Source organism: Salvelinus namaycush, chromosome 9, assembly GCF_016432855.1.
Source record: "Salvelinus namaycush isolate Seneca chromosome 9, SaNama_1.0, whole genome shotgun sequence".
NCBI lineage: Eukaryota > Metazoa > Chordata > Actinopteri > Salmoniformes > Salmonidae > Salvelinus > Salvelinus namaycush.
The window spans coordinates 28269254-28282052 of record NC_052315.1 but is presented as its reverse complement, the minus strand read 5'-3'; the positions used below and the strand labels follow the sequence as shown (position 1 = coordinate 28282052).

The window sequence follows — 12799 nt, the reverse complement described above, 5'->3', positions numbered from 1 at the left end:
TCCGGAGCTGCCCCTCGGTCCGGAGTTGCCCCTCGGTCCGGAGTTGCCCCTCGGTCCGGAGTTGCCCCTCGGCCAGGAGTTGCCCCTCAGTCCAGTGGGGCCATTTAGTAGGGTTGCCAATCCTAGGTCGGCGGCGAGGGTCGCCGTTCCTAGGAGGACACTAAAGCGGACAAAGACTATGGTGGAGTGGGGTCCACGTCCTGCGCCAGTGCCGCCACCGCAGACAGATGCCCACCCAGACCCTCCCCTATTGGTTCAGGTTTTGCGGCCGGAGTCCGCACCTTGGGGGGGGGGGGGGTACTGTCACGTTCTGACCATAGTTCTTTTGTGTTTTCTTTGTTTTAGTGTTGGTCAGGATGTGAGCTGAGTGGGCATTCTATGTTGTGTGTCTAGTTTTCCCGTTTCTATGTTTGGCCTGATATGGTTCTCAATCAGAGGCAGGTGTTAGTCATTGTCTCTGATTGGGAACCATATTTAGGTAGCCTGTTTTGTGTTGGGTTTTGTGGGTGGTTGTCTTCTGTCTTCGTGTGTCTGCACCAGACAGAACTGTTTCGGTTTTTCACATTTGTTGTTTTGTATTTTGTAGTGTTCACGTTTATTGTCTTTATTAAACATGATGAACACTAACCACACTGCGCTTTGGTGCTCTCCTTCGTCCACAAAAGAAAGCCGTTACAATGAAAGGCAATTCAAAGCTCAACACGGCCTGAAAGGATGTAAATTGGTAAATATCAGTTTAATCAGAGCACATCACAGTTAATTAAGAAAATTACTCTGACAAACTGTCTGAAGCTGATATAAGAATGCAATCCAACATGGCAATCAGGACCTTTTCTTGTGGAACAGCCACACAGCTCCCTCATGTAGGTAAGAGACCTGCTCATTCATTATGCTGCAGCACTGTACAGTAGATGTTGTTTAACATCTCAATCTAAGAAACAGTACAGGAGGTAGCCATGCATGATAGTAAATGTATAGCCTACCAGCCTAGCCTCAAAGACGTAGCATAGTAAATGTAAAACTGTGACACTCAAATTTGTATATGTTACGTTTGGTATGGTTACATAAGACAGAAGCTTACTTAAGGCAAAAATAAAGGAGGATAGTTAGTCAGGGAGAATGGGTGGGCATATAACACCAACGTCTAGCAACCCAAAGGTTGCGTGTTAGAATCACATATAGGGTGACCACATTTCCAATACCCAAATACGGGAGAAAGGGATGAAGTTGCGGGACTTTCTAGTGTGACCACATTTAAGATACCCAAATGCAGGACAATTTGGGTATTGTCGCAAAAATCCTCCTCCTGCTGCACAGAATGCCCGCTGCACCGAACTAGCTAATTGAAGCCTACTCTTTTGCCCCATGCAAAACTTGGTAAAGCAGAAATGAGAGAAAAAATGTGTGGCTGTTTTATGAACATTTGGGAATATTTGGCCAAGGAAACATTTCTGGTTGGTCTCAAGGAGACATTGAAGGGAGACATTGAAAACTGCATTGAGTAAAGTAGCAGAAAATATGTTGAATGAGCAACTAATGAGCATGGAGAGCCTCACAAGTTTAACAAAATCACCTTATATATTTTCACTCTAATACAGCTATTTACTTACTTTTTTAGCTCTTTGTCAGACGCACGCTTTAGTTAGCTGTCTTTTCCAAGTTTAGCTGGAATTTTGACCGAAAGGATTTGATAAAAGTGATTGGTTGATGATATGACATTGGCCTACCTCGCATCTTCCGTTGAGCAGAATATCAGATCTCAAGAACGATTAGAAACGTGTTTAACATCATCAGTACCACATCCTTATGATATACTGTATATCTTGTCAAAAGCATAACTTTACTGCAAAAGAGACAGGTTGGAATGTCTGACTGAAACAAGGGACAAATCAACTTTTTTTGCAAATTAGTGGTTTTAAAATTTGTTGATAAAATGTGTGACAAAGGGCTAAAATGCGTGACTGATCTGCACAATCCGGGACATGTGGTTCCCCTAATCACATCATGGACTTTAGCATTTTAGCTAATTTGCAACTTTGCCACTACTTGCTACTTTTTATCTGCTTTGCAACTACTTAGCATGTTAGATAACCTTTCCCCTAACATTAACCTCTAACCCTAACTCCTAATCCTAACCTTAACCCCTAGCCTAGTTAACATTTGCCACCTAGCTAACTTTAGGCACAAGAAATTGGAATTCGTAACATATCATACTTACTGCAAATTCGTAACATATTGTATGAATTGCAATTCATAACATATATGAAATGGATGATGGACATCCACAAACTAAAATATACCATATGAAACGTAACATACTGTATCATACTATATGGAGGGAGACAGATTTACATTTAATATGTTACATCTACCCCTGAGTCCAGGTTAAGCCTACAAGACAATTTGTGTCTTATGAACTTGCCTTGAAGAATTGTATTCCTTAAACGTTCACATCATCACGACGCGCTGCTCTGTTGACACAGAGGAACTAAACGCTGTTCTCGTGGCGGCGTGTTGAAGTCATTGCTCCCCATCAGCCTAGACTGCAGTGAAACAGGTTGAAGCCAGAGTCTGGAGCCTGCGGGTCAGTGGAAGGACGTGAGCAATTGGAGCTTTCATTTCCTGTCAAAGAGGAGCAGCAAGGAGCTTTCAGAGGCATCAGTCACAGCCTAATTGGGCCCCGGTGGGTGACACGGCAGCGTCGTAAATAAAACACCGTTTTAGTGTCTCTGCCACTGGACTCTTTAAACCTTCATCAGAGAGCAAGCGCTTCCAATGAAAGTCTACGTCTAATTACTCTGCTAGAGGATGGATTTTTTTCTGTCCCTTCCTGTAATTGATCCTTTTTTCCATATGCATTTATTTTTTAATCTGAAATGAGAGCATACATTGCCTCAGCACTGGAGGACCTGTTAGGAGACAGTAATTAGCAGGCCTGGTTAGTGGGCCTGATGGTATCTGCTGCTGCCTGGCACACTGGTCTGGTGTCACTCTGACACTACTACTGAGGAGAAGGCTGCTGCTGTGTTGGAGGTGAACTCCATGGGGTTATTCTCTTCACTCAACTGCCCAGCCAAACAAACACACACTGTCCAGGCTTAAACATTACTTCACTCACGGTTAAAACTCAGCAACAAAGGGTTTTGCCACAGAACCTTCACAGTCATGTGTAGCCTACCTGCAGTCATTTCAGAAACTTAAAAGGACAACTGTTGATCAGATTTAGAAGAGTGATACATCATCTATAAAGCTATGTTTATTAGGATTTCCCACTTTAATTCAAGCATCAAATGAATAAGCAAGAGGATAAACCTATTGTCAAGATGTGTATGAAGGTGAAGTCAGGTGCAGGAGAGCAGAGTAATATTAAATAAAGCGCACTTTATTATAGTTCCAAACCGGGAGCACAACAAAACAAACACGCTCAAAAAACGGAACAATGAAGTAAAGCGCTTAACGAACATCACTTGACATGAAGACAATTACACACAAAACATGGTGGGAAACAGAGGGTTAAATACAAGTTGATTGATTGGGGAAATGAAAACCAGGTGTATGAAAACAAGACAAGACAAATGGATATATGAAAAATGGAGCGGCGATGGCTAGAAAGCCGGTGACGTCGATCGCCGAACGCCGCCTGAACAAGGAGAGGAGCCGACTTCGGCGGAAGTCGTGACACCTATTGAAAATATACATGGCCAAATGCAATATGCATTGTGCTGGGGAAGAAGGAGAGGAATGAAAAAACACAAGTAGCTTTGAATAAAAACATTGATTGAAGATATACGAGAGGTAGTTCCTGCAATACCGTTGGTTTCTCTATAAGATGAAAGTAGTATGGCCATGTTATGTTTGTATAGTGTGTGATTGTGTGGCTGTTGATATTTCAAATGTGTAGCTGTATAAATATATGCTAATTTGTGTAAATATACAACTTGTCCTAGGCTGTGAATTATGAATAGAGCTTATAATATACTTTTAGTCTCTTGGTTCTTTTAAATTCACAGCAGATCAAAATATATCAGCTCCTGATTGTCATGTTGTGGGCTTCTTCATTTTACTAGGTTTGTCCACTGTGATTTCACTTTGTAATTATGCTATGTCTCCTTCCTAGGGACTGCATATACATATTCATTCTGATGCTATAGAATGTGTCAAATAGAGGTGTCCTAATTGTGTCCTTGATGAAAGGCTATTAATATTGAACATTTTTGCAGTCACACATGTGCCAGCCACTGTGGAAATGTGTTTTTCCCTCCCTCTCTTTCAGTGAGACAAAAAGGAGATCTGTCCTTATCTATAATGATACGGATTCCCCTGGGGTTAACAACGGGCGAGACTATCGGTGGCTTTAGCAGATTCATCAAACCAAATATTGTGCTCTTTCCTCAGGAGGCTTAGAGTCACAATGTGTTATATCACTGTTAATTAAAATGAAATATGCAGTTAGATTATTCTGTGTATTGTTGCCTGACGCTCACACTAAGTACAGAGCACCGAGGTAACACAAGAAGTTAACAAAGGCTTTACAGTTCTGTTGCTTTTCTTTTTTTTAAGTCAGCCCTGTGTTTTTCCTACAAATATGTTAAAGGTTCTTTGTCAAGGTTGTTTAGCTTCATTTTTTATTTTTTTATTTTACCAGGATATACACAGTAACATTTGCCACTGTTTTTCAGGGAGTCTTGGGATATGTATTTTGAAGAATAAGAAAGTAAGGTTGAAACCAGTGCAAATGCCTCTGAATGACATTGCCCTAGCTAGCTTAATTAAAGTACAGACAGTATTTTGAAATAGTTTTTGTCAACACTTTATTCTCTCAGTAACAGTAGCACAGTAATAACAGCAAGGCTGTCCTGATTGGCTGCAAGGCCCTGGTTTCTGTTTACGTGTGACATTGTTCCGAGATAGGCAGAACGGTCGCTGCCCTGAGGCCCATGTCAGTACCCAGGACCCCCTGATCCTAGAGCAGCGCCTGTCAGGACTGCACCTGTAACACAGAGACCTTGTGGCCCTGCATCCAGCGCACAGGGCCGCCGCACTGCATCAGACATGCTTTGCATTCAACCACCACTCACGACCCAGGCAATGCTCCAGAGACCGGCCATGAACCCAGCTGTTCGCTTCATTTTAATGCACTCTGAATAATATTAAAGCAGTATCAGTTGAATTTATTAATGCAGGCTGCTCCCGGAGAGATGCTTTTAAAGGCCAATGATTTCATTTAATATCTTAAAGGCTACCATCTATTCTTGATATGTTACAAAGAATTATGGCTTTTGAAATGTCTTTACACCACAGAGTACAGTGGACCACGGTATAAATTATTAGCAAACTGTGACTTTTGGAAACAGCCACCATTAACAGTCATGTTTCTCTTTGTTGTTAACATAGTCATATTTTCACCCCTAATCCTAGAGACCATATCAGTCCCTGTTCTTGCACTTTCTAGTATCCCTGTCATCAGAGCTGGTTCTTGAATAAAGAGTGACACTGACAGTATAAAAACTGTTTGATTGGCTTTTTTCTAGTTGACTTTGAGGATAAACCGACTCCTACAATGCAAACTGGCACCTGAATAAAGCCCTGGACGTCTTTTTAAAAGCTCTCCATGCAGTCTCCTCAGGCACATGCTTATGGAGGCTGAACAATCTGGGACTGTAGCAACACAATCTGGCCTTCATTTGGATCTCGTTACTGAGTTGATTCCAGGAAAGCCTGCCACTTTATTGGTGTCAAGGTCCTCTTAGGATAGGCCCTGACCTCTGGCGTTTTAATTCATGGCAGCCCAGACTCAGGGCATTAGTGCTAATCTCTTTGGCCCGTTTTTCAAATGGTACAACTAGAACAAATGACTAGAACCAAATAGATTTGACACCTTTAAGTATAACCAAGCGTAGTGCTCTGTTACTCTGCTGCACTGTGGTAATACAGTGTCTCCATGATGGGAGGTCAGAGAACCATCATGAAATCACTCATATAACAATGACTAAAAAGAGGTGCGGAGTGTAGTGGAATATTAAAATGAAGCCCTTGCTGGCATCCTCTGAAAGGCAGGGTGGTACACCTGTGAAGGACAGAAGGGATCAGTGTTCTATGTGTTTGCGCTTGCGCTTGCTAGTTAGACGCCCGCTTCGGAGCTACACATCACAGAAGTGACTGCTGAAAAAACAGGTTGTAGGGGTCCTTGCGCACAGCCTGCCTGTGGTGCTGCCTGAAGGACTACCATGGAAACAAGGAGTGTGACAGGCTCTGGGGAGGGATCTACCACAGCTGCAGGCACTTTTTTTTGACAGGCTGATGAAGACATCACTGCCACGCAGTGCACAACAACAACAACAACTAGTGGAAAAAATATGATCCAGGCAATGTTAACTGGCTCAAATGTTCATTAGCGAGCTTGTAAAATATCCAGGGAGTTTCTAATGCATTCAGGGACCAGATTGCATGGTGGCTTCCTCTGATGAGATATGGGCTTTTCCCTGGAGGAAATAAATGTATAAATAATTTATTAAATATGATTACCTCTATAAAAAGGAGAGAGAAAGTATGGTCTGTGAGAATGCAATGGCAGTTCTAATCCTATCTATTTATTGTCTTTATTTTGTTGACTTCGAATTACTCAAAATTACACAGTGTCCAAGCCCAAAAGCTCAGCTATTGACTTGACATCTGCAAAGCAGACAGCCTATTCACTATGACCGCTCAATGCCAATGATGTAATTTGCCTCGATAATATCTTTACTGATGAACGCTCCAACCTCTTAGTTCCCAGAAGTCCCCAGAGCCAGGCTCAATTCATCAATATTGGCCAACAATGCTCATGTCATACATTATGGTACATGAAGTGGTTTTAACGTCAAGACAAAATGTCACCTTTTATAGTAATTTGGTCCTTTCTTTCAGAAAAAATGTATCATCAGTAAGCAATTGCAGTATTTCTCTTTGGAAAGTTCTGTTTTGTATTTTCAGAAGTTCTGCATTGAATCCAAACAAGAGTCTGTAGGATGAAAGATACTGCAGAACACATCTAACTGTATGTGTGAGATACAGACGTTCTGGTGTGGCGTTTTTGGAGTGTTAAAATATGATGATTAACAGTACCCTGGGAGCGAAGCTTAATTGGTTTCACCTCTCAGGGACACCTCATTGGGTCTCCTTAGTGGTCTGTGGGAACCCCACCCCTCCTCATTCTCCATGCCAGCCCCACCCGCCCCCAGTGGAGCCCAGAATGCAGCAGGGCTTCAGCTTGTGTGTGGGATTTAGCTCGTCAGAAGCTCAGGGTCACCTCGACTCCCTCTCACTTTGAAATGGACCCCTGGTGGCAGCTCCTGGGAGAGCCCAGTGATGTCTCTATCAGGCTGTCAAAAGAGATAGCCCGGGGCTCCACCGGGTCCCCCTGAGCCAATCAAACTCTTCACAAAGCACAGACGGATGCTCTTTCACCAGCTTGCTACTGCAGAGGAGGGGGAGCGCCCGCAGCCCGACTGGGATGCTCAGCACACCAATCAGTAGGAACAAATTCCCAGTGCTGAGGTCCAGGGCTCACCGTAGCCCAAACTCTTCTTAAACTAGGGCTATTTTTAAGTGTTGCTTACTTATTTATTTATTTATTTAACTGAGAAAACACACCAACTTAACAATAAGTTATTTTAATGGCCTACTGTTTGGAGAGCCAATGATAAAAAAGGCCAATCTCTAAGAACTCTGATAACAACATGTTATATGATTAAAGTTCCACTGTTATATGTGCGAAAAAAGTATTCCACATGGATTTGATCCATCAAGCAATATGTTCTTAGTCTATAAATGTCATGAGAATCATTTATTTCCCATTGAAAAGAGATAGTAATTTCTCAAAGGCAATGAAAGAGCCAGTTAATGTAGGCCCATCAAGGATAAAACTGTTTGAAAATCATCACACTCAAATCTAATACATATAAGATCTAAAACAATCTTCCAAACACACCAATAATCATCTCTAAGTAACATCACATCAGTGCTTGAGGCTAATCATTGTGAATAACTTGAAGATGCCTGGAAGCAAACCGTAAAATACCCTCTGATTGAGGATTATGTCTGATGGAAAAGAAACCATATGTTACTCTTCCAAGAACTCCATCATGGAGAGAAAGACTATCATGGAGTTGTGTTTGTGCGTGTGTGTCTGTGTAGCCACCATTAGGCAGTGGAGGTGATTTTAATGGAAATGTGAAGCACTAAGTGCTGAGGATGGGGAGTACTCTCTGGGAGAGATGAGCTCTCTCTCATGTGGACCCTGTTATTGTGAGAAGGCAACAAAGCGCTGCATTAGCCACCGCACTGGACCGACGTACAGTGCTTTGATGTGAGCTCAGTAACCAAGGCACAGTGGTGGCCAATGCATGAGCTCTGATCCAATGGGTGTGTTGTGCAATCAGATGTGTTTACTGTGTATACAGGGATAGAAGTGGCCTAATCCATCCCCAGTACAGTGTAGTTAGGGACAAAATCAGTCTGCAACAACTCCAGTCTGAGATGGGATTGTTTCTATATTTTACAATTCATAAAAAAATGGATTTGAGGATATACAAAGAAGAACATACCAAAACAGGAAACCTGAGAAGTTGCACAGTAGACTGGAAACTCAAAGTTACATGTATCAAACTTTCCTTTGGCTCGATTCCGAAAATGTATTCTTCATTATAAAAAATATTCTGGTCATTTATACAAATGATTGTACAGTGAATTGACATTTGAATTAAAATAATGATATACACTACCGGTCAAAGGTTTTAGTTTTTCTTTATTTTTACTATTATCTAAATTGTAGAATAATAGTGAAGACATCAAAGCTATGAAATAACACATATGGAAACATGTAGTAAATTAAACAGTGTTACACAAATCCAAATATATTTTATATTTGAGATTCTTCAAATAGCCACCCTTTGCCTTGATGACAGCTTTGCACACTCTTGGCATTCTCTCAACCAGCTTCATGAGATAGTCATCTGGAAAGCAATTCAATTAACAGGTGTGCCTTCTGTAAAGTTAATTTGTGGAATTTATTTCCTTCTTAATGCGTTTGAGCCAATCAGTTGTGTTGTGACAAGGTAGGGGGGTATACAGAAGATAGCCATATTTGGCAAAATACCAAGTCCATATTATGGCAAGAACAGCTCAAATAAGTAAAGAGAAATGACAGTCCATCATTATTTTAAGACATGAAGGTCAGTCAATACAGAAAATTTTAAGAATTTAGAAAGTTTCTTCAAGTGCAGTTGCAGAAAGCATCAAGCACTATGATGAAACTGACTCATGAGGACCGCCACAGGAATGGAAGACCCAGAATTAACTCTGCTGCAGAGGATAAGTTCATTAGAGTTACCAGCCTCAGAAATTGCAGCCCAAATAAATGCTTCACAGAGTTCAAGTAACAGACACATCTCAACATCAAATGTTCAGAGGAGACTGTGTGAATCAGGCCTTCATGGTCAAATTGCTGCAAAGAAACCACTACTAAAGGACACCAATAATAAGAAGAGACTTGCTTGGGCCAAGAAACACGAGCAAAGGACATTAGACCAGTGGAAATGTGTGCTTTGGTCTGGAGTCAAAATTTGAGATTTTTGGTTCCAAACGCTGTGCCATTGTGAGACGCAGTGTGAGTGAACGGATGATCTCCGCATGTGTATTTCCCACTGTAAAGCACGGAGGAGGAGGTGTTATGTGGTGGGGGTGCTTTGCTGGTGACACCGATTTATTTAGAATTCAAGGCACATCCCATCTGGTTTGGGCTTAGTGGGACTATCATTTGTTTTTCAACAGGACAATCCCCCAACACACCTCCAGGCTGTGTAAGGGCTATTTGTCCAGGAAGGAGAGTGATAGAGTGCTGCCTCAGATCACCTGATCTCCACAATCACCCGACCTCAACCAAAATGAGATGGTTTGGGATGAGTTGGACCGCAGAGTGAAGGAAAAGCAGCCAACAAGTGCTCAGCATATGTGGGAACTCCTTCAAGACTGTTGGAAAAGCATTCCAGGTAATGCTGGTTGAGAGAATGCCAAGAGTGTGCAAAGCTGTCATCAAGGCAAAGGATGCCTACTTTGAAGAATGTACAATATATTTTGATTTTTTTAACACTGTTTTGGTTACTACATGATTCCATATGTGTGATATTATAATTTTGATGTCTTTACTACTATTCTACAATGTAGAAAATAGTAAAAATAAAGACTGGTACTCCATTTGTTTTGTACACGGCTGCTATTATCTATGCATAGTCACTTCACCCCTACCTATATGTACAAATTACCTTGACTAACCTGTACCCCCGCACATTGACCAGGTACCGGTATCCCCTGTATATAGCCTCGTTATTGTTATTTTATTGTGTTACTTTTTATTATTTTTTACTTTAGCTTATTTGGTAAATATTTTCTTAACTCTTCTTGAACTGCACTGTTGGTTAAGGGCTTGTAAGTAATTATTTCACAGTAAGGTCTACACTTGTTGTATTCGGCGCATGTGACAAATACAGTTTGATTTGATTTGATCATATGTAGCAGAAACGCTGTAAAAAAACAAACAAGATGTGTCCTCCGAAGAGGGGGGTTAATAAATAAAAATATATAATAATAAATAAATGTGACTACAAAGTAATAACTGGATTTAGCACAGTTACAGTATTTGATTTACCCATTTGCCCTTATATGAAATTAAAATGTAAATGAGTCAAAGCATTGCAGCAGTTCAGTTGAACGCCTTGATCTGACCGAAGGTGCATTTTGTACGCCAGAAGTACATTAATTTCCAATGGAACGCTGTGTTTGACTTGCAGCATTGCGTTGCAGAGGCAGTTGCAGTGTGTTTCGTGTGGTGCATATGTTGAATAAATCCAACGTAAACATCAAATTGTATGCATAGACTTGACAAAAATAGTAGCAAAAGGGGAATGTTTAACTTATGTTGCACACACATCCAGCACAAATATTGGATTACATAATGAAAAGAGTTTGACTGCAGAATATTTTACACAGCCTTGATGCAATGAGCCTGTCAAGTCTGATCAAGGTGTTACTACTCAAATCCATAAAAGCAAAACAGCAGTGGTTTGAGTTAAACCAAACTCTACCTCTCATTCTTTTTATAAAATGCATGAATGGATGCAAGCTGGGCTGGAGTGGGCGGACTGCGTCTCTGGCTCTGTGATTGACAGCTCCATGTGCTGCCCTCCTAGCCCGGTGCAGTGCACAGCCCCTGTCAGAGGGGTGGCAGACACACAAGCGGGAGAGCGGCTGATGGCACCCCCGCAGCACGGGGCACGGGAGAGGGGGGAGCAGGGGGATAAGGGGTCGCAGGTTCTGCTGGCACCGGAGCGTTGTCATCGTAGCAGACTGGGCTATGCCATTCTCAGAAGGAGCCTGGTCCTTTCATCCAGCACGTCCAAGGGGTTTACCTTCTCCTTCGTGGTGGGCTCTGGACACTGGGCGCTCTCAGCTCGCTGTACTGCACCTGTAAAAACAAACAGGAGTTTGGTTGGAGACAGGTAATCTGAGCTCAGTAGAGCGCACGGTAATGGCTCCCCCGAGGAAAGCTGGTGCAGAGGAAAGCGAGGCGGGCTCGCCTGTAATGAATCATTTTATAAACACAGGAGCAGAGGGGATTAATCACAGAGAGGAAGGATTTGAGAAGTCAAGGGTTCCGTACCAGTGTACGCCCCCCTCCTCTGCCACAATCGCAATATTAGAAGCTGTCATCAACTTTTGAGACAACCTGCCAGTGAGGGAGTAAACTGCATAATCACTCGTGCAAATTGTGTCCTTTCTGAGAAAACTTTATACGTAGCAAAGAATAGCCTCAGCCAGGTTTCTTGACTAAAGTAGCAACTAGCATCGATGGGATGTCGACTTTGACATGCTTCAATGGGAACTCAAAGATGACAGATTTAATACGAAAAAAGAGACCTGCCACTTTGGCATTTGAACTTAAACCCCTTTTTCCTTTCAGCTACAGTATGTTTGCACTGTAGAATTATGAGGCTCAACATCAACGATTGTGTCATTTCAATGTTTTGGAAATCATTCTTTAACACAGATTCCTATATGTCCAAAAATATTTGTAACGGGAATTAAGGCGGAAAATATAGAATTAAACTTCCAAATTGGAACTTACTATGGCCAATGGTTTAAATAACATAAGTATCTAAAATATCTGGTATCATTGTGTAATTTTTGTAATGTGTGTAGTGAAAGTAACAGGCCAAAAAACATGAAATAAAAGAAAAACTATGTGAAACATTAGTTTGAAAAAGATTTAGAAACTCAACAAGATGAAGTTTTAAGAACATTTGCTTTCAAAAGCATTTGTTTTTTGCTACAGCAATAACATGATTCTGTTGAATCAAGGTAGAGACTCCATACTAATTACCAAACCCTGATTATTAGAATGGGAGATGGAATGAATGAGGGAACAAAGTGACTGCCGTCTGCATCAGAACATGAAACTGTTCTCAGAACTGACAGATGCTTCTTATTTTAGGACAGACACTCCTGTCAGAAGTCCCGGTTTGAGGGGGGCTTTGTAGATTTGCACAGGCTCTAATTGCCAAGTCATTTTGCTGTGAGAAAGGAGTCCATTTCCAGCCTTTGTAATATGGCTCGACTGTGTCCATACCTAGGCCTTTCTAAGGGCTGAAGTTGTAAGGTAACAACAGCAATCTGTGGTGTATTGTTATGGTTATTGTGTTGGTATTATTCAGCAACGTTATTGTTCACAGAGGTTTATGTAGTGGTGAGTCATCATGAATGATTT

General features: G+C 41.6%; 1 protein-coding gene across 1 annotated transcript in view; it reads right to left on the bottom strand.

The window, feature by feature from the left end:
* Positions 1–11398: 11398 nt before the first annotated feature.
* Positions 11399–12799, bottom strand: part of mctp2a (multiple C2 domains, transmembrane 2a) — a 40352-nt gene continuing 38951 nt past the window's right edge. Inside the window, 1 exon segment of the mRNA XM_039000371.1 lies at positions 11399–11500. Within this exon segment, the coding sequence (XP_038856299.1) occupies positions 11399–11500 (102 nt within the window).